This window comes from Cryptomeria japonica, chromosome 4, assembly GCF_030272615.1.
Source record: "Cryptomeria japonica chromosome 4, Sugi_1.0, whole genome shotgun sequence".
NCBI lineage: Eukaryota > Viridiplantae > Streptophyta > Pinopsida > Cupressales > Cupressaceae > Cryptomeria > Cryptomeria japonica.
The window spans coordinates 768,978,478-769,005,005 of NC_081408.1; the positions used below are offsets into that span (position 1 = coordinate 768,978,478).

Sequence of the window (26,528 nt, forward strand, 5' to 3'; positions counted from 1 at the left end):
TTTGCACACTATGTCAGATGGTTTAATGAGTTTTGGCAAGTCTCTCACCACTTCCTTCTTGCTGATTTGAACAAGGCTATCAAAATTTATATGACCAAGTCTCCTGTGCCACAACCAGGATTCATCAAGTACACTCAAACAACAAGTTTCACTTTTAGCATCTTCAAGAATATATAAGTTATTTGCTGCCCTATTGGCTTCAGCAATATGAATACCATCTTTACTAATCTTGTAGCAGTCAAAATTGAAAGTTAGACTATGACCTTGATCACACAATTGACTAACACTAAGTAGATTATGTTTCAAGCCTTCTGCAAACAACACATTCTCAACTTTAGTCTTACCATCACTCAACATGAGTGTACCTTTACCAACAACTCTAGCAAACGAGTTTCCACCAAATCTTACCTTACCACCATTGGATTTCTTGAGAGTTAAGAACTTACTCTCATCTTCAGTCATGTGTTTGGAGCAACCACTATCCCCATACCAAATATGTCTTTGATTATGTGCAAGAAGAGTTGTTTGCACAATCACAGAATTAGTTTCAACCTCTTTCTTTTTCTTCCTCCAAACTTTGGTTTCCTTTGCATTGTTCTTAACATCCTTCTTTGGAAAATCCGCCTTGTCATTCTTACAAAATCTAGCATTGTGTCCAATGTTATTACATTTATAGAAAACATAATTATAATCTCTCAAAGGAGTAAAAGAGTTATTGTTTGCAAAACTGAAATTATTTTTAAAAGACATCCTACAATTTGCTGCCTTGTGTCCAAAATAGTTACAAGCAAAACAATAACCTTGAAAGAATGAATAATTAAACCTGGTTAAGTGTGTTTGTCTAGCATTAAAAGGTTGCCTGAAAGCATTATTTCTGGTTTTTGAAGATGAAAAACCTTGAACTTTCACCGTTAGAAATCTGTTGTTCTACCTTTGAGCTTTGACCTTCTTCAAGGTCAACTCCACCCTTGTCTGAGGACTATTTTTGAGAAGCTAACAGATTGTCCAATGAAAGTGTGCCTCTCTGATTTATCTCTTCTTGGTTTAGTAGTGTAGATGATTTCTCTATCTGCCTAAGAGAAGCAATCTCAGCTTCAATTTTTTCACAACTTTCAACCTTGACTTTGATCTGATTTTTCGACTCCTCTTCAAGTTTCTTAGCCTTATCAATATGAAATTTCAGATCATTTATTTGTTTCTCTGCATCTTCAAGAGTTTGTGTTTTTCTGATTTTTTCTTCAGTTTCTTTTTTTAGCAACAACTTCAGATTTAGGTTTTTCTTCTTAAGACTTTTGAATTCACTAAGAGCACTTAGCAATTCTTGTTCAAGGTCGAATTCTCCATCTTCTTTATCAAAGACATCTTCATCTTCTTGATTTTCAACTTGAGATTCTTCTAGAGCCATAAACAAAATCTCATCACTCAGAGATTCTTCATCACTTCCTTCAAAAGAATCACTTTCCTTCTTTGAATATAGACTTTTTTTGGGTTTCCATGTCTTCTTGTCCTTTCGTTTGAACTTCTTTTTGTAGAACTTTGGCTTTTTTTTGATTACCGCTGTCTTCACCATTCTCATAAGAACATTTAGCTACAAAGTGTCCAGCCTTTCCACAGTTAAAACACTTGAGAAGCATCTTCTTTTTTGGTTGCTGAATTCTTTCTTCACCCTGTATATGAATAGAGATTTCTTTGAATGTGAATCATCATTCGAACTATCACTCGATACTTGCTCCTTTTGTTTGCCTTTATTTGAATCTTTGAAAGAAGTCTCTCTTTTTGATGATTTCGTGTTTGTCCTCATCTCATATGCTGTCAATATACCATGAAGTTTGTCAATGGACAATTTATCAAGATCAACCGTCTCCTCTATGGCTGAGATCTTAGCATCAAATTTTAAAGGTAAAGTCCTTAAGATTTTTTGAATAACCAAACTATCAGCAACCTTCTCACCAAGACCTTTTAGAGAATTCACAACTTCATCTACTCTCAAAAAGTATGCTGCAACATTTTCATCTTCTTTCGTTTTCAAACTTTCAAACTGCATTCTATGAGTTTGAAGCTTGGCTTTATTCACTTTTTCATCTTCTTCATAAGCATTTTTAAGCTTATCCCACATGGCTTGAGCACTATCACGGTGCATAACTTTTACAACTAATTCGGATAAACCACACAAAATGACATTCATAACCTTTGCATTGCATTCAAAGGCTGTCTTTTCATCAGTAGTAGATGGAGGATTTTGAGGAGGTGTGTAGCCCAACACAACGTTGTTCCAGACATCGAATCCAAGAGACATCAGATATGCATTCATCCTGACACACCAAAAGGCATAATTGGAACCATCAAATAGAGGGGCCCTATTCATTGCAAGTCCTTCCAAATCATTCATTTTTGAGTTGCAATAGAATCAACCTTCAAACTTTTAAGCCTTATCAGAAGGTACCAACTCTGATACCAATTGAAATGCACAAAAGCAATACTGAGAAGGAGGGAGTAAATTAGTATTGCATAAATTTAAAAACTTTAAAAATTAACGACGGATATGAAATATGCATGATGTTGAAATAGTAGCTAGCTGGGATACCTATCTATTATATTTTAATGTTGTCAATGACAATTAAAATACACACGTATTATCTATTATGTAAATTGAACTTAGGGATGGGCCCAAATACATGTAACTTGTAATTATGTCTTGCTTGGGCAAGACCTATATATAATGTAACTTGTGGATAGGACAAGCCCTATAAATGTAACTTGTAATTTGGTCTGACCCTAATTTGGCGATGTAACTTGTGGTCCTATATTGAATGTAACTTGTAGATAGGGTAGGCCCAATATGTATTTTGAGCGATTGGGTAATTGGGCTGGGCCCAAACTCATGTAGCATGTGGTAAAGGCAATCAAGCAATAACATCTTAATAGGTCAAGACCTATTTGCACGATATACATAATATTATTATTAAATTAACAAGGCAGGACAACTTGAGACTTGACACCACAAGTCAAGTATATAAGCAAGTCATTTGCACATCATAATGAATCAATTAATATACAAGGCGAATCATTCATAAGGATGTCAACACATGTAATCTGCTCTCCAACATTTGGCGATCTCTCTCTCTCTCTCTCTCTCTCTCTCTTGTGCGAACTTGCTCCTCATCCATTGTGTGAAGGCTGGCTGTTAGGTGATGCTATCAAGATCTTGCGAAGCTAATGAAGACTTGCCTTGAGCAAATTTGATGCTGATGATAAGGGCTGCAATCTCCATTATCATATAAAGAGGAATTCAGATCTGCTATCTTACTGGTTGAACAACAATATGAGATAAGCACACTTGCCTTGTAATTGCCTACATTTGAGATAATACACATTTAACTTTGTGGCTGGGTTTTTCACCTCCAAGAGGGAGATTTTCCTAGGGTATTGGTGTGTCTTGTTTTGTGTTTTTATTGCTGTTACTGTTTTGTTATAACCCGATTATTTAAGATTAACATCAGATTGCTTAAAATTAACATGGTATCAGAGCTTTAGGTTCATTCTAAATAATTAGATTATTAGTTGTCCTTCACTTTCAGTTTGTTGTTAGTTTTGCAAGATGGTTATAGGTCTGAAAGTCGAGGATAGACTTGAAGGTGCCCTAAATTTTACACCATGGAAGGTCCATTACAGTTTGTGAAAGATAAGGATCTGACTGAGCCTTCGGATTTGGATGAGCTAAAGCAATTCAAGAAAACTATCGTGAATCAGAAAGTTCAACAACAATGTCTGCTTGACAAATTAAGGGCATCGATGGGACGATAGAAAGAATAAGACTTCAGGTGCTCTCATTCCTCTATTCTCAATTATAGGGTCCACTTGGTTGGAGATTTGCATTTGATTACCTTATTATTATTAGTGTCTTATCTAGTGCACAAGGTTCTCTTGCTTGTTAACTACTTCATCTTAGGGTGCTTTCATATGTCGGTTTGTGTTTTCAGATCTTCGTATTGCCTAACTTTCTTCCTAAGGTTTGGAACAATCACCCTAATTCGAGCCTTGTTCTTGTGTTAAGAATTTGTTCTAATCCAGTTTGAACTATTGAAGATAGTTATGCCCTACTCTCTATTTTTTTAAGTATGTTTAGCTCTCAACCTATTTGATGTGGTGATCCAAATTGATGCATTGATCTAAATACATCCTTGGCACTTAAGACTTCAACATGTGTATTCAGATATAAATCTAGGAGTATTATGATGGCAAGCACAAATAGAAAGATGAATAAATTTATAGGAGATTTAGAAACATCGAACCTCAGTCATTGGTGTGATAGACATCTTACTTAGTATCTATGCCCAATGTTGACCTTACTATCTTCATATTATAATCTAATCCCTTATGATACTTGTTGCATAGTTCTAATGCACTGTATTCTATCTAAGTCTTGAAATGCTCAATAGTCTTGCTGCTCTAGAATTATATACTCTTATGGTGTGTCTCTTGATTTGCATCAAATCTCTTAATATCATATGGACTGAATTTTATGTTCTGTTTTATGTTTGGATAAGGTTGTCATGTAGGGCTATGACTGTGTAACACTTGGTTCTCTTCAACTCTTCATCATAGGCCCTCATTTTCTTTGTTATGCTGTTATTATAACCTTGCTCTGCTCCTCTTGTGTAGAGGATGGCCTTTATCTCTAATGCATTTTCTGTCATGGCTTTCATCATCCTTACATAATATTCATTGCGACACTATCTCTTCAATTTAAGCATATTGCCTATTACATTCTTTGAAGTAAATATTCTCTTGATGATGAAACCTAAGATGAATGAGGTATCTAACTTATTGAATTTGGCTTTCGATTATACGCTTGTGCTCAACTACAATGTGTATCCTTTTGTGGTCGATACTCATATATGATTTTACGCATTGGCTGGAAAGACAATTAGGCTTATATACCTTGCTTATAGATTTTGTAAAATGTTTTTTGAAGTCATACACTTGCCTTAGTTTCCTAATATAAGCTAACTCTCTGTTATTCAACTATGGAAAACAATTTTAGAATGTTGTGTAGCTTTACTCTATGGTTGAAGTTGATCATAGACTAGCAATATCCTTTTGAGCAATTCTGGCATATGTTATCAATGGTGGAAGTCTAGATAAGTTACTTTACATGTTAATTTATTCTATTGGGATATTTTCTCTTCAAGAGTTTCTTGAATTACCATGCCTTCAAGCTTAAGAGGGAGCTTTGTTTCTTCACTTGAAGGTATGCCTTGATCACAATGATTGTACTACAGGTCCATTTCGTAAAAGTGAAGTAGGGAAAAGGTTGGCATTTCTCATCTTTGATTTATGGCTGCCTTCCTTGATTGATTCTTAGTTTATGCGATCTTCATGAGACTTGATTACCACAATTTTATATTAAGAATCAAAAGAGAGTTCCATATGGAAGTTTTTGGAAATATGAAGCTAGATGTAGTTAGAAGGAAACATTTGCTCTTGCTGCTAGATATACTAATATTAGAACCACTCTAGCTAATGCTGCAGGCTGGAAGTTAGATATAAAGACTGTTTTCTTTATGTTGTCTATATTGAACAACCTGAAGGTTATGAGATTCATAAAATAGAAACTCATGTGTGCAAACTGAAGAAAGCTCTCTATGGTCTCAAGCAAGCTCCTAGGGCTTGGTATGAAAGAATTGATAAGTACTTAGTTAGTTCAAGGTTTTATAAGAATGATGTTGATCTTAACATTTACTTTAAAGTATTTAATGGTGAAATGCTAATTTTGGTTTTATATGTGGATGATTTATTTCTAACTGGTGAAGATAGTCTCATCATTAGGTGTAAGAAAGAATTAGCTATTGAATTTGAAATGAAGAATCTAGGTCTAATGCATTACTTTCTAGGGTTAGAAGTGTGGCAAAGACCTAATGAAATTATTCTGTCAAGGAAAAATATAGTATTGATATATTGAAAAGATTTGGTATGATGGAAGCTAACTTGAAGAAGTTGAGTATTTTTTTCAGCTAACTCTAATTTTGCAGATCCTTTAGAGTACAGGCAGTTGATTGAATCCTGGATGTATCTAGTCAACACTAATTTGCTATGCAGTGAATGCACTTAGCCAATTCATGAACCAGCCAAAGCATGTTCACTTGGTGGCAGCCAAGCACATCCTGAGATAATTGCGTGGAACAGTTGGCTATGGACTAAAGTATCCAATCAACACAGTAATCAATTTGGAAGGCTACTCTGATTCTGATTGGGTTGGAAGTGTTACTGATAGGAAAAACACTTTAGGAATCTATTTCAGCTTGGGTTTCGCTATGATCTCTTGGGCCAATAGGAAACAGTCCTCAGTTGCATTGAGTACTGCAGAACTTGAATACATTGCTTCAAGTGTGGCAACTAGAGAAGTAGTTTGGCTTCGCACGCTTCTTGCTGGGTTGTTTGGACAACCTTGGGAATCCACTGTTATTTATTATGATAATCAGAGTTGTATTAAAATGTCTAATAATCCTGTGTTTCATGACAGGTCAAAACACGTGGAAACTCATTATCACTATGTTCGTGGTATGGTACAAAGAGGTGCCATTCAGCTGAAATATATCAGCACTGATGAACAAGTTTCTAATGTTCTCACCAAGCCTCTAGCTCGCTTGAAGTTTGAGTACTTCAGAGAGAAGCTTGGAATTGTGGAGAACACAATATTGATTGAGAGGGAGTCTCAATCTTAGTGATGCAATTTAGAATGCATTTTCCACCCTCTGCGGGCAATGCAAGGTGATAGTGTATCCTTCTCTGTGAGAAGGTTGAGGTGTAAGACCTCTTCCACCTTCTGCGGGCAATGCAAGGTGGATCCATCCTCTACGGGCAATGCCAGATGGACATCATGAAATGAGTTCATGATATTTATGTGTTTTATTGCAAGTATACTCTATGGAGCTTATGCATGCATCCTTGTGGGCAATGCAAGATGAAGGTCATGAATGGATCATGACAAGTGGCAGCTATCCTCCCTAGCTAAGAGGGAGTGTTGAAATAGTAGCTAGCTCGGATACCTATCTATTGTATTTTAATGTTGTCAATGGCAATTAAAATACACATGTATTATCTATTATGTAAATCAAACTTAGGGCTGGGCCCAAATACATGTAACTTGTAATTATGTCTTGCTTGGGCAAGACCTATATATAATGTAACTTGTGGATAGGACAGGCCCTATAAATGTAACTTGTAATTTGGTCTGACCCTCATTGGGCGATGTAACTTGTGGTCCTATATTGAATGTAACTTGTAGATAGAGTAGGCCCAATATGTATTTTGAGCGATTATGTAATTGGGCTGGGCCCAAACTCATGTAGCGTGTGGTAAAGGCAATCAAGCAATAACGTCTTAATAGGTCAAGACCTATTTGGACGATATACATAATATTATTATTAAATTAACAAGGTAGGCCGACTTGAGACTTGACACCACAAGTCAAGTATATAAGCAAGGCATTTGCACAACATAATGAATCAATTAATATACAAGGCGAATCATTCTTAAGGATGCCAACACATGTAATCTGCTCTCCAACATTTGGCAATCTCTCTCTCTCTCTTGTGCGAACTTGCTCCTCATCCATTGTGTGAAGGCTGGCTGTTAGGTGATGCTATCAAGATCTTGCGAAGCTAATGAAGACTTGCCTTGAGCGAATTTGATGCTGATGATAAGGGCTGCAATCTCCATTATCATATAAACAGGAATTCAGATCTGCTATCTTACTGGTTGAACAACAATTTGAGATAAGCACACTTGCCTTGTAATTGCCTACATTTGAGATAATACATGACGTACTTTGTGGCTGGGTTTTTCACCTCCAAGAGGGAGGTTTTCCTAGGGTATTGATGTGTCTTGTTTTGTGTTTTTATTGCTGTTACTATTCTATTACAACCTGATTATTTAAGATTAACATCTGATTGCTTAAAATTAACACATTTAACAACAATGAAGGCCAGACATCAAAGTTTCTTGTGGAAAACGCTTATGAGTGAAAAACCATGGCAAATCGAACTCTTATTTAAACTTCAAAATGGGTACCAACCCAACAATACATGAGTGAGCTTCAACTCACAAAAGGCACCAACCCTTTCAATCAGCACCAACTTCACACACTGAAACAACAAACAAAGAGCACAAACTCAAAGAGAATCTTTGTTTTGAAACTGAATCTCATACACATAAAATATATCGGCAATCAGGAGAACATAACTTAGATCACAACTTTCACAGTGTTCATAGTTATCCTTTAAGCACCCGACCACATATTTTTAAAACATCAAAAGTTATTCCCTTTGTCTTTTCAAAACCGATTTTAAGAATAGCGAAAGATAAGTCGAAAGAGGCACAAATTTATTTTTAGACTGTGGCAGCTACAACACTCGAACTATCACAACCACTTTCTCATGGAAAGAACACTGCATCCAAGAAGATCTCCATCACGTCTTTACACCAAAAGAACTTTCATTTTTGATACTTCAATATCCACAAAGGCAGCACTTTGCATCAAAACGGCTCAAGGGAGAAATTTCACAACTCTTCTACACTTCGACATTAGCATCTACAGTAAACAATGCTCACAGTCAAAATACGATACACCACCACAAAATTTTTGAGTCTAATTTTCTTTTCAAAATTGCACTATGTTCATCACACTCAACACACCCAAGAAATTTGAAATCTCTATCGCGAAAAGTATTATCGACCTGCTATCATAGAATTCATTGCCACCATAACACACATATTTAATTCCTTGCATATTAATTGCCTCATATGACTTTATTAGAAAAAGAAACTTCAAAGCCAAATGGAGGCACATACTTACTTCGCCTTCAACACTAGAAAAATTGAATTTATCCGAGTTCAATTTTTAATAAAAATCAACCTCCATCCGTTTCAACATTAATTTGACCACTTGAGCCTGATATTAAAGCCATGATCAAGGTAGTAATGAGAATCAAAAGAAAAACGATTGCTTGCAGAGCCATCACTGTCGCAACAAAGAAAGGCATCTTTTTAAAATGAATTTCGACTCTTAAAAAAAAAAATTGCCTCTGCAAACACCGAGTTCATGTATTTAAAAAAAAAACATTGAAATTCCCAAAAGAAACTTAATATGTCTCCAGAAATCTTTATATTCCATTTTGCTAAGAAAGATTCCATGAACATGCCAAAATAATAGGAACTCAGTCAAATGATGCCTCCAGGAAATTTAAACTCCCATGACTTCCCTATCAGGAGCACAAAATCAGAAAATATAATGGTAGGCTGGAATATTTAATTCAATGCATTCCGTAGGTTCGCGTCAAATGTTTTAAATTTTTCGTCAAACACACATCAATAAAGAATGTCAATCAAAAATAAAAAAATCAATTCTTTGAACAGTCAAGGCTGACATTGCATGAGCAACTGACATAAGCGACAAGTAGGCATACACACAACTTAGCTAAAGTAGACACACATACACACAGCTCCAACAAGCACCTAAGTAGCTAAAGAACACAACCACATAGCTCAAGCTGCTTAACCAACTAGGCACACAGGGTGATCAACCAATATATATAGATAAACACAATTCAGCCTTCGACATCAATGACAAATAATCCAACAGATTTTGCCTTTATTCTTCTTCTTGAAATCTTCCTCATTGTCTTGATCATCTTTGGTATAGGGACACTTAGCAGCAAAGCGTCTAGCTTTCTCACAATTGAAACACTTGAGGAGTAGTTTCCCTTTGTACTTTCTAAAACCCTTTTTAAGTTTCTTTACAAGTTCTGCAATCTCTTCATTGACATCACTACCTAACTTTGAACTTTCTTTTTTTGCCTTCCTTGTTGCTTTGAATGCAATTTCCCTTTTGGTAGTTTCTTCATCAACAGTTCTCATCTCATAAGCAGTTAGTATTTCATGTAAATCATCAACAGTAATTGTTTTAAGATCCCTATCTTCTTCTAAAGTAGAAATCTTAGCATTATACCTTGAGGGTAATGACCTTAATGCCTTTTGCACAACTACTTTGTCTTCCACTTTTTCTCCAAGGCCTTTAATAGCATTCACTATCTTGTCCACTCTTAACAGATACTTTGCGATCTGTTCATCGTCTTCAATCGTTAAACTCTCAAATTAAATCTTGTAGGGTTGTAGTTTGGCTTGTTTCACTTTGTCATCTCCTTCATAAATGCTCTTCAACTTATCCCAAATCTCCTTGGCTGTTTTATGATGCATAACCTTGACAAACTCAATGTTAGATAAACAACATAAAATAGCATTTTTAGCTTTGGAATTGTTTTCATAATCCCTTTTCTTTGCAGGATCGGTTAAAGGGAGTTCTACCACCATCCAAACATCAAAACCTAAGGAAAAAATATAACTTTTCATTTTAATGCTCCAAAACCCATAATTGGTGCCATCAAACAAAGGTGCCTTATTAGATGAAGACCTGTTGACGCATCTAAAGTCGCGAAATTATGACTTCATCCGGCCAATGCAGAATAGAAATGCTAAGAATCCTATCCTCTCTTGAGATAAGGAAATCCCTAATGCTGTGTGAATTTGATCAATGGGGATTACCTCAATGTTTTGGTTGTCAGGTCTTGACTACAGGATAGCTTAGTAGTTTGATGTGTTTTGCTGGAAACACAAAGGGGACTAATGGTTAGATAGAATTGGTTTCGAATGGGTTCCCTAAAGTTTAACAGTCCTATATCATCTGATTTTGCCTTTGATTGATGCTATTTCAGCTTGACTGGAGGGTTTCTTTAACGAAAAAGGAAAAAGGAGAGAGGGATAAAGAGTGAGTAAGAACAACTAACTAATTCTAACTAAGACAACATATTCAACATATAGACAGAAATCTTAAAATAACTAGAAATTACTTTGCCAGCCAATTAGCACAACTAGGTAAAAACCAGTGCAATCATCTAAGGATTTCAAATTTTCAAGCTATTAGATACGAATGATAGACTCTTACACCTATTCATCCAAATTTAATAACCGAACTTAACACAAAAGGGGTTTAGACTAACCATGCAGAGGAAACAATAATCAACTATTTCCTATGGTATGACCTAAGATTTTCCATCAAATATATGCCTAAATAACTGTCTGAAATTAAATACAGTTGCAGAAATATGAAATAAATGGAGAAGAGGACCATGCACTCACAGTAGAACAAACACAGCTTTAACTTCCATTAAATCCTGTATGTATTTTGCCAGAGTTTTTGCAACAATCTTTGTTTTTTCTCCCTTATAAAGAGGAACTAATTCCTTTATATAGAATTCCAAAAATGGATGAATGGCCAAGATTTAACCTTAAATAAGTGGACCAGATTCATCCTATATCAAAATTGCCCATACCCATAAATGGGAGGCAAAAATATCAGCAACAACAAAAAGAGAAACAATAACTACCCAAAAGGTAATTAATAACTACCCCAAAGCTGCTCCAAAAAGTGCACATGCACGGAGCTCAAGATTTACAACTGTTTTGGCAGTTAGAAATGAACTTTATGCCTAAAAAGTGCTTTTTAAGATTTTTAAAAGAAACTTGCACTTTATGAAAGCACTTTCTCCTTTTCTGCTGTAGACCCTTTTTTCCAAAAATTCGTCCTCGCTGTGCAAATACTCCTTCCAGAGGTCCCAACCTACTGCACGTTCTGCTCGAACATATTCTTGAAATCTGATGCATAGCTGGAACAACACCGCGCTTGGAGGCATAGGAGGATGGCGTATTTTATATTGCATACCCTCCAAGTGGTGGTCCACATGCTTTAACCCATCCTTCTAGTCGGACCGATGAGCCTCAAAACATAAAATGTCCGTATGCAATCCACTGGCAAATTCTAGGTCCTCCATGGAGTATGCGACCTTATCAATTCTCAGCCTATCCTCCCAGTCGGGTTGTACCTTCTTATCGGATAAACTATTCTTCTAGCCAAAGACCATTGATTTGAGGATCTTTCCACCAAGATCCCTCATGTTTTTCAAAATTTCCTCGCATTCCTCCTGCTCTTTATTAATGGTATCTTTTGTGTCACTCTTCATGTTGGCAGTCCAGTACCATTCTTAAAAAATGCCGATGTCATAAGGATCCAGGATAGTGGACAATGTGGGAATCTATGTGTGGGTCCAGAAAAGAGCCCTCATGAGGGGAAGAATTGTACCGACCATCTCATGGATCTTGAAACACTCCCTCTTTACCTCAAACAAATTGACAAGAATGGTCTCTCGTTGGTGGGCCATTTCCTTTACATCTTCAATGATCCTCTCGCCTTTTTCTTTGATGTCCCGAATCCATTCCTTGACAGCTTTGGCGGTATCGCATACTCCTTCAAACTCTGTTGTAGTCCTTTGTGCCAATGCCAATGGGGGAACATGGGATTCAGGGGCATGTTTCAATGGTTTTAGCAGGTGATCAATATATCCCTCATCTTGCTTAGCATGAACTCGGTACATGTTTCTTTCAGTAGTCATTTTGTCGAGTTGTTTGAGCATATTCTGTACGGAATCCTTGAACTGCTCCCTTTCTTTCTCCTTGGTGGCTCGCTCTATCGGGATGGTTGAAATGCTATAATCAGCAAATGCAATTTGATCTGCTGGCTTATCGACAGGTGGAGTAGCGATATGGATGGTGCGGTTTCTCTGCTCATCCTTGGTGATCCGGGACTAGGTCTTAGGCTTCTTCTTGCCTTTGGATTTTATCTCTCCAATACGAGAGAAGATATCCTCCAAGTTGATAGGTGGCTTGATGGCCACTTTTCGCTGTGCTCTAGCAACTAGCCAATCTTGAGGGATGGTCTGCCTAGATGTTATGGTCAAATTCCCACTTTGCTCCTTAGAGGTTTTAGCTGGCTCACTACCTATTTGCAATTGATCTGTCATAGAAGGAACAGATGCAGTATCCAACCCCTTACTTACGGCTGAGTTCTCCCCTACCTCACTGAACAACTGTCGGGTATCCCCTTGTGATGGTTGCTCTTCAATTCTATTGGGCTCCTGGGTCTTATCTTCCTTGTGCTCTCCCTCGATGGTGGTGTCATCTCTGCCGGTGCTATGCAATTGTAATTAAATAACTGATACATAAGTATATTCAGATATCAATCACTATTATGGGGACATCACATTCTAGTCCATGGCATCATTATGATTCTTCTCTTTACAAAGTAGGCATTCTTTCCCACAACAATATTAAAAATATATTTATCACAACACCCTTTTTATTGATATGTACATCAACATACACTACACATATCTAACTCTCTATTTGAATGAAAAGAATATATATAAAATGCCTCAGGTGTTGGCTACCTGTATATGGTTTAAGAAGTTTCAAGTAGTTATAATCAATCTTCAATTTCCAACTGCCACTAAGTAGTTATAACCAATTTCCAACTGCCAACTGCCACTCAAACTTCTCTTCATCATGGCTTACTTACTTATCAGCAATCTACCTTGTTATAAAATCATCGCACCTTCTTCAAACAAAAACAATAGTCTTTAATTGTTTCAAATCAAGAAGATACAAACAAATAAAAGACTAAGAGCAACGATCTTCTTTTCTTCATTAAGGTCTGAAACTCGTTATTTTCTGAAACTTATTTTTTGTGCATTTGATACAAGAAGTCTTTTGTAAATTCTTTGTGCAGCTTGTAATCATTTGACATCAATGAAAAGTATTTTAATAGTTTTGACTTTTGACAGGTCTTCAACAAGGGGGAGAATGTTGGGATTAAGGTGTCTCAACCTTCCAAACATGTTTATTTAATTATTTATTTTATTTTTCACCCACTTGGGAAATCCTAAAAGTTTAGGGGACTAGTGTCATAGATTTTTATGTTGGGACTATGACAAATTTCCATCATGACTATGATGGTTACTAGTTTCGTGGAAGACTTATGGAGAGTTATTTTTTGGCAGCTAGTATTTATGGTGGAGTTCACTTTTTACAAGTGGTGTGAGACAGGAAGGCACCTATTCGTGTTCATGGTAATTTTTATGTTGTAGATACATTGTATTTGGCAAGTTGACCATTCTAGATGAGATAGAGGTTGTTGCTTTGGAAGTTGCTATGTGCTACATGTCTTGGGATTAGCAAGATGTTGTTTATGATGCAACTTATCTCTTAGGCATTGAAGATGGTTTCGTAAACCATGAGTGCCTACCTCTTTGTGTTTAGATTTATATATATGTTGATGCCTTAGTTTATATTATGAGATAGGTTGATTATTTTCTAAGACATAGTTACGCTATCGGAATTGCTCCAGAATTCTCTGTTGTTGTAGCCACTCTTGAAGAGCATTTTCTCTTTGCATTGTATTGTAACTGTTGGTTGTTGCTGATAATACAATTGAGTCTGCCTTTTGGAGTGTAGGTTTTTTCCCAAAAGTGTTTTCCCAAGTTTATCTGGTGTTATGAGTTTATTTGTTTAAATTTGAGTTTGTGTGTTTTTATCTAATCTATAATAATTAAAGGGTTTGTACGAGATTTTTGCATTCACTCTTCTGTTAGATTCAGCATTTGGACGTGTTATTCCTTACTTCCTTTCAATGTTGAGATAGGTAATTTGGTGTTAATAACTCGATAATTAGAATGCCTTGGTAATCTGCCATCTCATCTCCCACCTCCACTACTAAAGCTATTATATTGATCCTCTCCCACCATCAGCAAGCGCCACATGCAAATGATGGGCATCAACATCATATCCATCACAACCTTGAATTGTATGCTTTCCCAAGAGCTTGACTTTTAGCTAAAAATAATTATTATGGTAGCTTCATTTAGAAAAAAGGGGAACATTACACTCGTAGATATTGTAAAGCAAAATATTGGTTGTTTCTATTAAAATAATTAGAAATTATATGTTATTTATGTGAAAGTTTTTCTTTATTGCTTCTTTGGCATTACCTTTAATATGAGATCATCCTAGAAACAAACTATTAGCATTTTTCTTTAATAATGAGACTATTATTTCATTAGCAATGATGCATGTACAAATATGACAAGCTTATCTGATATTGTGAAAAAGTGTTTTATTCTGAGTGAATTCATAAATATTAAATAATAATTGATTCTTTATAGGCTGAAGTTGATAGGCAAGGATATAAAAAGGACAAATGCATGTCAAAAACAAATTGTGACCAAAACTCAGAGAAAGATCAAAAGGCTGCAGAAGGTGGAGATTCAGAAAATAAGAAGCATCATCTGCTTTTACTAGAGGTATTGCAAACAACTATCCAATAAAATTCTCAAATTTTTCTTGGAGGAATATAGACATGGATGAGTTTTTTTTACATAACATAATTCTTTTGCAATGAAATATTTCACCATGGATATGAATTTTCTATACAGCTACATGTATTATTTACATTCGGTTTCTTTTTGGCGGTCACAATTCACCACATATTTTACAAAGCAATTCAGCATGGGTTTTCTGCATAATTTTTATATCATCTTTTGCTAACTTGCTTATAAGGTGCAATTCATAATAAGTGTTTTTTCCTTGCAATTGACAATTATTATTATGTTTATGTTCTTTAAAAACATCAATTTTTGGGATTCAGATGTTAAGATTATTGCCATACTTTAATAATTTGATTCTATTGGAGTAGTTTAGTCAAGTTACAATAAATATCATCATTTAGCAATCTTAGGATCATGGCTTTCTTTGTGCAGTTACTGGCCAGTGAGCTTAGTTGCAAACCAGAGGAAATTTGTGATTTTGAATTGCAACTATGTGACATACAACCAAGCGTGTTTGCTGGTGTTGAAAAGGAGTTTATATTTTCAGGCCGTCTTGACAATCTATGCATGTCATTTTGTTCTCTCAAGGTGAGCCCCTATTTTCTTGGACACAATCACACATTTTTTAATTATGATATTGTCATATTCTTTATTTTTCATGGTTATTTCTTTGACTTGATTTGAAAGCAAGAGTATTGTTGACATGTCTAAAATCGCATCACTACGGTTCCATTCGGCCAATGCAGAATAGAATACTAAGAATCCTATCCTCTCTTGAGATAAAGAAATCCCTAGTGCTGTTTTTAATTGATCAATGGGGATTACCTCAATGTTTCGGTTGTCAGGTCTTGACTGCAAGATAACTTAGTGGTTTGATGTGTTTTGCTGGAAACACAAAGGGGACTTAAGGTTAGATGAACGACTTTCGAGTGAGTTCCCTAAAGTTTAATAGTCCTATATCAGTCGATTTCAGTTGGATTGATACTATCTCAGCTTGACTGTATGGTTTCTTCTTGGTAAAAAAAGGAGAAAAAGGAAAGGGGAAAAGAGATAGAGAAAATCTGATTAATTAATTAAGATAACAGACAGAAACCTTCAAAAAACCAGATTTAACATTATCAGCTAAAAAGGCACAATGCTGTAAAAAATCTAGTGCAATCTTCAAAGGGAACTAAATTTTCATGCTACTAAACATAAATGCAGAATTTTGACATTCATTCACTTGATGTTTAACAACCGAACCGAGCATATAAATGGGTTCAGACTAACCATGCAGGGGGAGTGACAATCAGCCAGTCCTTAATGGTATGAACACCAAGGCTTCTATCTGTTTATCCTAAAAATGCTATCTGAAAATAAAAGACATAACAGAATAATTAAATGGTGAAGAACGAGACCATGCACTCACAAAGAAATGAAACAACTTTAATTTCCATTAATCCTGCATAAATTTCGCCAGAGCTTCAGCAACAATCTTAAACTTCTTAAAAAAATAAGGGAAAATCAGTCCCTTTAAATAGAGTTTCAGAATTAGATGAATGGCCAAGATTTAAACAAAACAAGTGGCCCAGATTCATCTGTACAAAATAGTACCCATGCCCATAAATAGGAGGTAAATATCAACAACCACCCAAGGAGGAACAATAACTACCTAAAAAAGGTAATTAATAACTACCAACAATAGCTCAAAAAGTGCGCATGCACGGAGCTCCAAATTTATAGCTGACTTGGCAGTTAAACATGAACTTTATGGCCAAAAATGCCTTATTAGATTTTTAAAATAAATATGCAGTTTATGAAGGCACTTTCTCCTTTTCAGCTGCAGATCCTTTTTCCAGAAATTCATCCTCGGCACTCAAATAGTCTTTCCAGAGGTCTCGACCTGCCGCACAATTTGCACGAACATACTCTTGAAACTTGATACACAGCTGGAACAACACCATGAACTGAGGCATAGGAGGATGACGTATCTTATATTGCATGCCCTCTAAATGATGATCTACATGCTTTAAACCATCATTCCAGTCGGACCGATGAGCCTCAAAACACAATATCTAAATGCAATTTACTGGCAAAATCCAGATCCTCCGTGGAGTAGGCGATCTTATCCATTCTCAATCAATCCTCCCAGTCCGACTGCATTACGTCATCGGACAAACTATTTTTCCAGCCCAGAATCATTGATCGGAGGATCCTTCCACCAAGGTCTCTCATGTCCCTCAAAATTTTCTCGCATGTCTCTTGCTCTTTGTTAATGGTATCTTTTGTTTCGCTCTTCATGGTGATGGTCCAGTACCATTCTTTTAAAGTGCTGGTGTTATAGGGATCCAGGATGGCGGACAATGTAGGAATCTGTGCTTGGGTTCAGAAAAGAGCCCTCATGAGGGGAAGAGTTGTAGTAGCGACCTCATGAGCCCTGAGGCATTCCTTCTTTACCTCGAATAATTTGACCAAAATGGTCTTTCGGTGGTGGGCCATTTCCTTTACATCTTCAATGATTAGCTCTCCCCTTTCTTTAATGCTTCGAATCCATTCCTTGACAGCCTTGGCGGTATCGCGTACTCCTTCAAACTCTGTTGTTGTCCTTTGCGCCAATGCTGATGGGGGAACATTGGATTCGGGGGCATTATGCAATGGTCTCAGCAAGTGATCAACGTATCCCTCGGCCTGCTCGGCACGAACTCGATACATGTTTCTCTCAGCAGTTTTCTCGTCGAGTTGCCTGAGCATGTTCTGCACGGAGTCCTTGAACTCCTCCCTTTCTTGCTCTTTTGTGGCTCGTCCTATTGGGACGGTCGTAATGCTATAATCGGCCAGTGCAATTTGATCTGCTGGCTTATCGATAGGCAGGGTGGCGATATGGATGGTGTGGTTCCTTTGCTCATCCTTGGTTATTCGGGAGTAGGTCATAGGCTTTTTCTTCCCTTTGGAATTTGTTTCCCCTATGCGAGAGAAAATGTCCTCCAAGTCGATAGGTGGCTTGGTGGCTTCCTTCCGCTATGCACGAGCAACTAACCAGTCTTGAGGTATGGTTTGCCCGGATGCTATGCTAAAATTCCCACTCTTCTCTTTAATGCTTTCAGCTGGTTCATTGCATATCTGTAACTGATCTGTTATAGGAGTGGAGGAAGTGTCCAGTCCTTTGCTTACAACTGAGTTCTCCCCTACCTCATTGAACAACTGTTTGGTATCCCCATGTGATGGTTGTTCCTCAGTTCTATCAGGCTCGTGGGTCTCATCGGCCTTTTGTTCTCCTTCAACGGTGGTGTCATCTTTGCCGGTACTATGCAGTTGCAACTCGTGCCGACTCCCTTGGGTGAGTTCATGTACATCAGCCCCTTGATTGGACGGAATTTCTCCTTGCTCAACTTGATTTTTCAGGTTCGCCAGAGTCAATGATCCTCACCTCTGTATTTAGCTTGTCTTGTGCCGGAGGATTATTAGCTTCGAATGCATCAACATCGCTCTGGGAAGGCAGAGCAGGTATATAATCAAGTTCAACCACATCATCATCGGAACTGGGGTCCTTTGATGATGAAGTGACTTTTGGTCTTCTAATAGGGATCTTCTCCCTTCTTGTCCTTTTAGACGTTCGAGCCCCTCTGCTAGCTTTGGCTTTCTTCCTTTTCTTGGGCCTCTCAACCTCTTCCTTTGGCGCAGTTGAGGTTCCCTCATCTTCAGAGGACTGCGAATCAAGACTACCCATCATATGGTAGGTGAACTGGACTCCTTCATGAGTTAGCTGCTCAATCTCCTGGTGTAGCCAATGATCGGTGTACCTTCCTGGGGCTGCCATAACTGCCTCAAAATCAATGATTGGATCCTGTGACCAATCGATGCCCGCCAAGAGATGCCTTACTGCCTCAAACTCCCGAACTTGTAAGCAATTTCCAGAATCTGTTACCTGATCTGGGACTCGACGGTATTCATAAAGTCGCATTTGCTGCACACTTAACCTTGAATATTCACACCGTCGGACCTCATAGCCATCAAAACAATTTTTCCAATAGTCTTCAATTGATTCCTTTTCTTTGTAACGCTTATCGTAGTCTCTCTTTGCCAAATTGTCATGATCAAAACATTTCCTCGGGAAATGTTCCTATAGGCCATAAGAGGCCAATTCAACAAGTGACTCGTCGGCATGTGCTGGATTCTTTAAATGGACATCAAGGTTACCCAAAATCATAGGGAAGGTGAATCCGGACTGCTTCTTGTCTCTGAGTAAACTGTTCGCCGGACGTGCTTGCCTTGCAACTTCCAGAAGGATTACTTTGTCTATTGGATAGCGTGGAAGTCGGAACGGAGCTCCTTCAAAGCCAACTATCCGGATATAGGAGAACCTAGGGAACTGAATAAACCAAGCGTCGTACCTTTGTACCAAAATGGTAGCTTGCTCTGAGAGCCTTATTTGTAATCCCCCCTGCATCAGCCTGACTAGGCGCATTGTGAAGGTGTCATTGATATGCTCATACTGACCAATAGCATAAGCAGGGTTGTTCTTTTCCCTCTGAGCTATGTCATGATAATGTAGTTGCAGATAGCAGTCATACACCTTTACCTGATTGGGCCCGTTCCCAATTTCACTCTTCTTGATCAACCCTGGCAGTGGCTGGTGTTGGGTGAACATATAAACTAGGTAAGAGGTCATGGTGAAGTGCTTTTTCTCTTCAAGCTCAACCAATTGGGTATGGATATTGTCACTGATAATCTGGGCCTAGTCGAACTTGGATTTCCCGGCGAAGACCTGCTCTGTAAAATAGAACATCCACTCTTCAAAAAAGTTAGATTGGGGGAGTCCCATAACCCGGCTGAGCAAGGTGACCATATCTCCATGCTCATTGTGAAAGTCACTTCTGGGGGTCTTTTTCGCATTCTAATACTCGGAGGCCTTCTCTCCTTGTACCACTCCTTGTTTATCAATGTCATGCATTTAGTAGGGTTCATATCATATGCCACTTGCGCTTCATCTATGGTTGTTAATATGGGGTTATCCGGGAAGGGGATGTTGAATGCGTGGCCAATGGCCTCAGGAGTGAATTCAGCGAGGACCATATTCTCAAGAACCACTCATCTGGTATTTGGCTGATAATGTCGGGCAGCCTCAACTACCATCTCATAATTCTACACTGATGGAGGAAATCCCGTTGCCTGGGCGATACCACTTTCCATCATCCACTTAGGCCTGCCATAGGCGTTAGGGGAAAATACCCTGTCTCCAAAGTCCTGAATGTCAATGTGGCCTAGGTCAGTATCGCCTACATTTTCACATATGCTCTAGACCTTTGACTCCCTCAGTCCTCCTCTCTGGTACTGGTATTTCATCTTCTCGCCTTTGTGAGGGATGTCTGATTTAGAAGCTCAGGACGTTTTGGCTGCACCAGGTGTCTTTGAGGACTCTATCGCAGATTTAGGCATCTATCCTGCACAACCGGACGCGGATTACGAGATGAGATGAAGGAAGCAAAACAGGTTAGATAAAAGGGATACATTAGCACATAAGGATCAATGGAAAACCGAATTTGAAGAAAGCATGATACTTCAGCAAAAGAGCTTGATTAATTCAGACATGAAATATTATTGAGCTCTTTGATTAAAAAATTTACTATTTGGCTGCGGTTCAAGAACTTAGGCGTTTAATGATCGCTAAATTTGCACTTAGTCTTTAAGATCAATTTTCAAAAATGGACGAGGTTCAAAATTCCCTGTTTGAAAATTGCACTCTTGGTTAACTTTTGGACAGACTCTGATTTTAACTGCTTTGCCTGATGCCTTTCAAACGGGAAGAGATGCGGTCTACGGGATTTAATGATTTAATCAATTTTGCAAAAACACATCTAACCAATCCTGCATGCATTTTAGATGATTCCAAGGGAGACAAAGAAAGCTTACCTGGCAAAATATGGTGTCAATCCGCACAAATCCGGCCTGCAGGATTGGTTTCCTTTGAAATTTTAAAATGCCCCTTCCTATGCCTTGCGTTTTTGGGAAACAGCTCGCGATTCCTAAGAAGAATGACGTTTTCCTAAGTTTGAAATTTACCTCGCGATTGGAAGGGTTTCTGTGATTTTGAAATTTTAACAGTTGGACACTTCCTCCTCTCCTACGATTTTCAAATCCTTCAAATACTGAAAAATTTATCTTATTCTACGCCGAAGGTGGGGTTTTAATCTTCTTTGTGAACTTATATACTCCGCGATTGGAATTTCTGCTGGGAACCTAGGTGATTTTGCTACCTTTGCAAACTCTTACACTTTGTGGTTTTAGTCTTGGATGCAAAGACGGGGGGTTGTGGCCTCTTTGCAAGGTTTATATACTTTGCGATCTTCTTCTGCAAACCCTTCAAACTTCGCGATTTTCCTATGGTGAACTTCGGCGATTTAACGTCTGTGCGCAAGCTTTAACATTTCTTCACATTCAACCTCCTATGCAGAAGTTCGGCGTCTATGAGGATTCTGGCAAACTTTTATACCCTGCGATTTTTTGCTCTGTCGCCGAAAATGGGGTGTTATATACCTAGTGATTTACTTGGATGTGAAGTTCGGCATCTGTGGCTTATTTTCAAGTTTATGCCAAACTTTGGGGCTTTGGGGGGTGTTTGCCACGTACGGTAAACGATTAAATGTAGAAAGTAAATGCACAGAACATAATGCACATATATTAAATAACCAGTCTCTGTATTAATTCCACAGTCCATGAACATCAAGTGCTTATAACATTACATCTGATACGACTATTATGATGCCACTACGAAGGAAAGGTACGCAATATATAATACCCGAAGGGGTGCGACCAACCGTCGCGTCCAACTGCCCTTCGGGACGACTAACTAACTGACCGCCATAACTCATTATTACCGACGACAACATAAACATAATATGACAACATAACATAATCATTATTCTCGGCAACATCATCCCCCCCAAGAAAAGAAGTCGACTTCGGATGACTTAATACAAAATAGAGATGAATGGCAGGAACTACTGACGCCAATCGAGCCCAGAACTTATACACTGGCTGTGTCCTCGCCTAAAAACCCTTTTCTGCTACCATCCGATGCTCAAGTGCGGATTCCACCATTATTGCTTCCTTTGACATCACAGTCCTCCTATGCCTAAACCAAACTTGTTTGCAAAACTTGCTTTTCGGTTTCAGCCTCCACCAACTGCTACTCAAATGATACTGTCTTCCCTAGCCAATTTGTCCTCGATAGCCACCCGCGCTGCCCTCTCGGCATCCAACTCCTGGGTACGTTGAGCTATGTCTCACGCTAGTACTGCCTCCAACCTGGTGGTCAACTCCTCTCGAGCCCTCTCTGCATCCACCAAGGCAACCTCACGTCCAATCGAGACATACTCCAAGTTCCTCAAGCGTACCATTCCTACTTGGAGGTGGCCACAACCCTTTGGCACAAAGGCTAGGAGACACCTCAAATCCTCTATCACACTCCCCAAAGGTTGCTAACTGAATTGAATAACTCTTTGTTGTCATACAACTACGTGGACTTGCAATGTCTCCCCTCACCAATGCTTAGCTTCAGGCTTCCTTCTCACAATACGGAAGTCCATGGCGTGCATCATTTCTATGATATTTTATGATGTCAAAACCCTTCTTCTCCACTCTAATATTTTCAGCGTCCTGGCTCCAGATGTCATCGAATAATTTTTCAATCTGGTCGTCGTTTTTTTTTTCCTGTAATGTCCCCGATGGCACCTCGGCCCTACAACCTCTCCTCGTACGGTCAACAATAGCACTGACACCTCCAATCATACGGCCACCTTCCCATGTGGTCAACACCCCTCCACCATATGGCTATGTGTTTGTTTGTGCGGGGGCTGCGTGTATGGCTATGTTGTTGTGCGTGGCGGTCCCCTTTTTTTTCTCTTCGTCCATTTTTTGTTTGGCGTGGTGCGGGGTTTCCTTCTCCTTCCTTTTCCTTGCGTGGGCTGCGTGGTGCGGGGTTCACTTCTTGTGCGCGTTGTGCGTTTTGTGTTTGCGGGTGCCCACCCACGGTGGTATCCATCGCACGATGGTTCCACCGTCGGTGGTCAACCGCATGGTGGTTCCGTCGTCGGTGGTCCACTGCACGGTGGTCCCACTGTCATGCGCCTTTTCTTAAAAAAAAATATCGTACGGTTGTCGTACGAACCGTACAATTATTTATTTATTTATTTTCAGCCGTACGGTCAACTGCCGTACGGACCCATACGGCCATACGGTTTTTTTTTTCTCGTAATTTCCTAATTTAGTTGTCTAGAGAGTCGTCGGCTCGGGTCCCCTATCGCTGGGATCGCCCTTCATCCTTCTCGGTTTTCCTTGCCCAAGAGTCTCCCGCGTTGGTCCTGTGCCTCTCAAGTCGCCTGCTCGGCCTCTTGAATCCCCTTCCATCCTCTCGGGTCCCCCTCCGGCCTCTCGGGTCCCCTGCGCGCTTCGCGTGGTAGGGTTTCAATTTGGATCCGTTGGTGGTAAGTCTATTTTCAATGGCCATCCGAAGACCTGGAACCACAAATTCTATAGGGACCACGGTCTCCTTCCCGTACATAAGAAGAAGAAGAATAATAAAGATTTTGAAAGTTGCGGCCTTCCACACAGGGTTCCAATCGTTGCCGACACAATTGATCTTCGGATTATTTACGTCACCGAGGTTAGGGGCGTCTCCCTTCCAATATTCTATGTATTCTGGCAGGTACACCTCCTCTGTTACTTGCTCTGGTTCCTCTACTTCGAGCTTGTAGCTTTGGAACATTTCATAATCCTCCATCTGCCAATGGAAGAGCCCGTTCAATGACCCTATCTCATCCTCGGAGCACTCTCCTAGTTTGCGAATCCCTTCGTCGTTGGGCTCCCTGCAGCCCCGTCCTTCATTCCTCAGGTTGCCTTCTCCTTCACCCTCCGATTCGGAAGATAATGCCAGTTCCTCACTAACCAACTGTGTCTCGAGGTCTATGATAAACTTCCTTCCTCCATTCTCCATAGACAGAGTGTTCTTCTTCCAGTTGTGGGTGGCCTTGGCTGCCACTAGCCACCCTCTCCCTAAGATCGCATCATACCTTTTTTTCTTTAGTGGGATTACCACGAAGTCCAGTATGAAGGGTTGTGTCCCGATGGTAACTTGTTGGCCCATCAGTGTCCCGATGGGTTTGATTCCATGCTGATCTGCTCCGAGCAGATTGAATGTAGATGGCCATAGCGTCGGCTTCCCCAGCTTCTGCTAGGTTTCTTCTGGAAGAACATTCACTCCACCATCGACGATGGTATCGGTTAGAATGGTGCCAAGGATACCCATCTCCACAATGGTCGGGTTCCTTCCAGTGTTAACTACCAGCAGCATGGGGTCTATTGCAGACCCCCCAGGAACATCTGTGCAGTGGTTGGTATTGGTGCGTGGTGGGGAGAAATTATTCAGCAACACCGTTCGTAATTGAGGCATCGTCTGGAGGCGGTCGTGTACCTTCATAGGCACCTCCAGTTTTAATTTTAAAATTTGATTTAGTATAGCATCCTCCGCCTCCAGTCGGCTGGAAGTACTCGTCGTACCCTTCGCCTTCACCCTTTCTCGTATCTCTTTCTCAATTTCTTCCCGTGCTTCCCGTGCCCTTCGCTTCTCCATCTTCGGGTCTAGGCACATTGCGTGTCTGGCTTGGGCGTGGGTTACGGCCAGCACTTCCTCTTCTTTGGTTTCCTCGACATTGAGCAAGTTGATGCCAGACTTCGGGCAGGTGGCGTCTTCGTGGTTTCCCGGTCCGCACCATTTGTACAAATATTGTGTGGCCTCTCCCTTCGGGCAGTCTTGGGCGAAGTGCCCCCACTGGCTGCACGCTCTACATTGTACCATCGGTCGACCTTTGGAGTCGTATTGGATCCAGCTCCTTGTGTTGTTATTGTTGTTTCGTCCTCCCCATCAGTTATCTCGGTAGCCTCCCGAGGTTGCATTGTTGTTCGCTTGTTGGCCCGTACTCGTTGGTGCAGACGTTGTGGCCTGCTCCGTGAACAACACTTGGTTCATTTGCGTATTCAGGGTTTTCATGTTGTATGGGCACTCCTTGGTGGAGTGTCCCATCACTTGGCAAATCTCACAGAATGCCTTATTCGAGCAAGTACCATTTGTGTGCCCCTCCTCTTTGCACTCAGTGCACCATATGTCCCCTTTGGTCCGACCGGTGCTTCTCATTGTTTTGAATTCTCTCCTCATTCGCTCCATGTCTTTCTGGAGCGCTTGCACCCGTTTGCCAGCCTCTCTGTCACTGCTGCTTTCCTATGACGAGTCATCCCCCTCGGATGAGCTATCCTTCTTCTTTTTCTTCGATGTCTTGGTCTCGCTCTCGAGATCCATTGCTCTATTGTATGCGTCTTCGTACGATGTAGGTGGAACGATTTTCATCTTCCTTCGGAGGGAATGCTTTAGTCCCTCCACGAACCATCGCTTTTTCAACCCATTTGCTGGTTGACTCTCCATTTTTCCCAATAGTTCCTTCAATTGCCGACTAGAGGCTTGGACAGTCTCGTTCTTGTTCTGCTTCGTTCCATAGATCTCGGCGACTATTTCATTGTCATCTCTCAGGAGGCGGAACTCTATCCCAAACTCCTTCTTCAGGTCGGGCCATGTGCCGACTTTGGCCTTGTCCATATCTGAGTACCAGTCTATGGCCACTCCTCTCAAGGTTGCTGGGAATTGTGTTACCTATTCGTCTTGGTCGGTAACACCGTTCCCTGACCATATGGTTTCGCACGTTCGACAATGGCGGATGAGATCTTCCTTCCCGTCGCCATTGAACTTTGGCAGTTTCTGTTTACTCCCCATCGATGGGGGTCGTCTTCCTGGAGGTGGCTGTGGTTGTGTCTGTGCCCCTGCGCCGCTCTCTCCGTTCCCTCCGGTGCCGATGGTGTGTCTTGCGTGGGTGACTGGAGGTATGGTATTTTGCCTGCCGAGTGTGGCACCTACTGTATGGTTATCCTCCCCTTCGTCGGCTTCTGCACCCTCCGTGACACCTCCTTGGTTCCCCTCGGGCCACCCTTCGGCAGGTCGTCCTTTGGCAAGTTGCCTCAACCTCCGTCTACGTTCTACTTGCTGCTCCAGAATCAAGGCCCTCTGCGCGGCCTCCCACTCATCTTTTTCTGCTTTTTTTATTTCTATCTTTATTCAATAGATTGGGCATTAATTGTCACACATTTTCATAATTCACAATACAGAAACCAAAACACGTCTTTATTCATTTATTTTGTCAGATACAACTTGTGTCAATGACCCTTTTATTTGAA

At 39.8% G+C, this 26,528-nt stretch overlaps 1 protein-coding gene across 3 annotated transcripts in view; it reads left to right on the plus strand.

Annotated features, from left to right (window-relative positions):
• The window catches only part of LOC131033450 (probable aspartyl aminopeptidase), a 199,789-nt gene that overhangs the window by 101,203 nt on the left and 72,058 nt on the right, over positions 1-26,528 (plus strand). For all 3 annotated transcript variants that reach the window (XM_057964677.1, XM_057964676.1, XM_057964675.2), the window contains 2 exons: positions 15,111-15,248; positions 15,705-15,860. In XM_057964677.1, the coding sequence (XP_057820660.1) occupies positions 15,111-15,248; positions 15,705-15,860 (294 nt within the window). The remainder of the gene's footprint in view (positions 1-15,110; positions 15,249-15,704; positions 15,861-26,528) is intronic.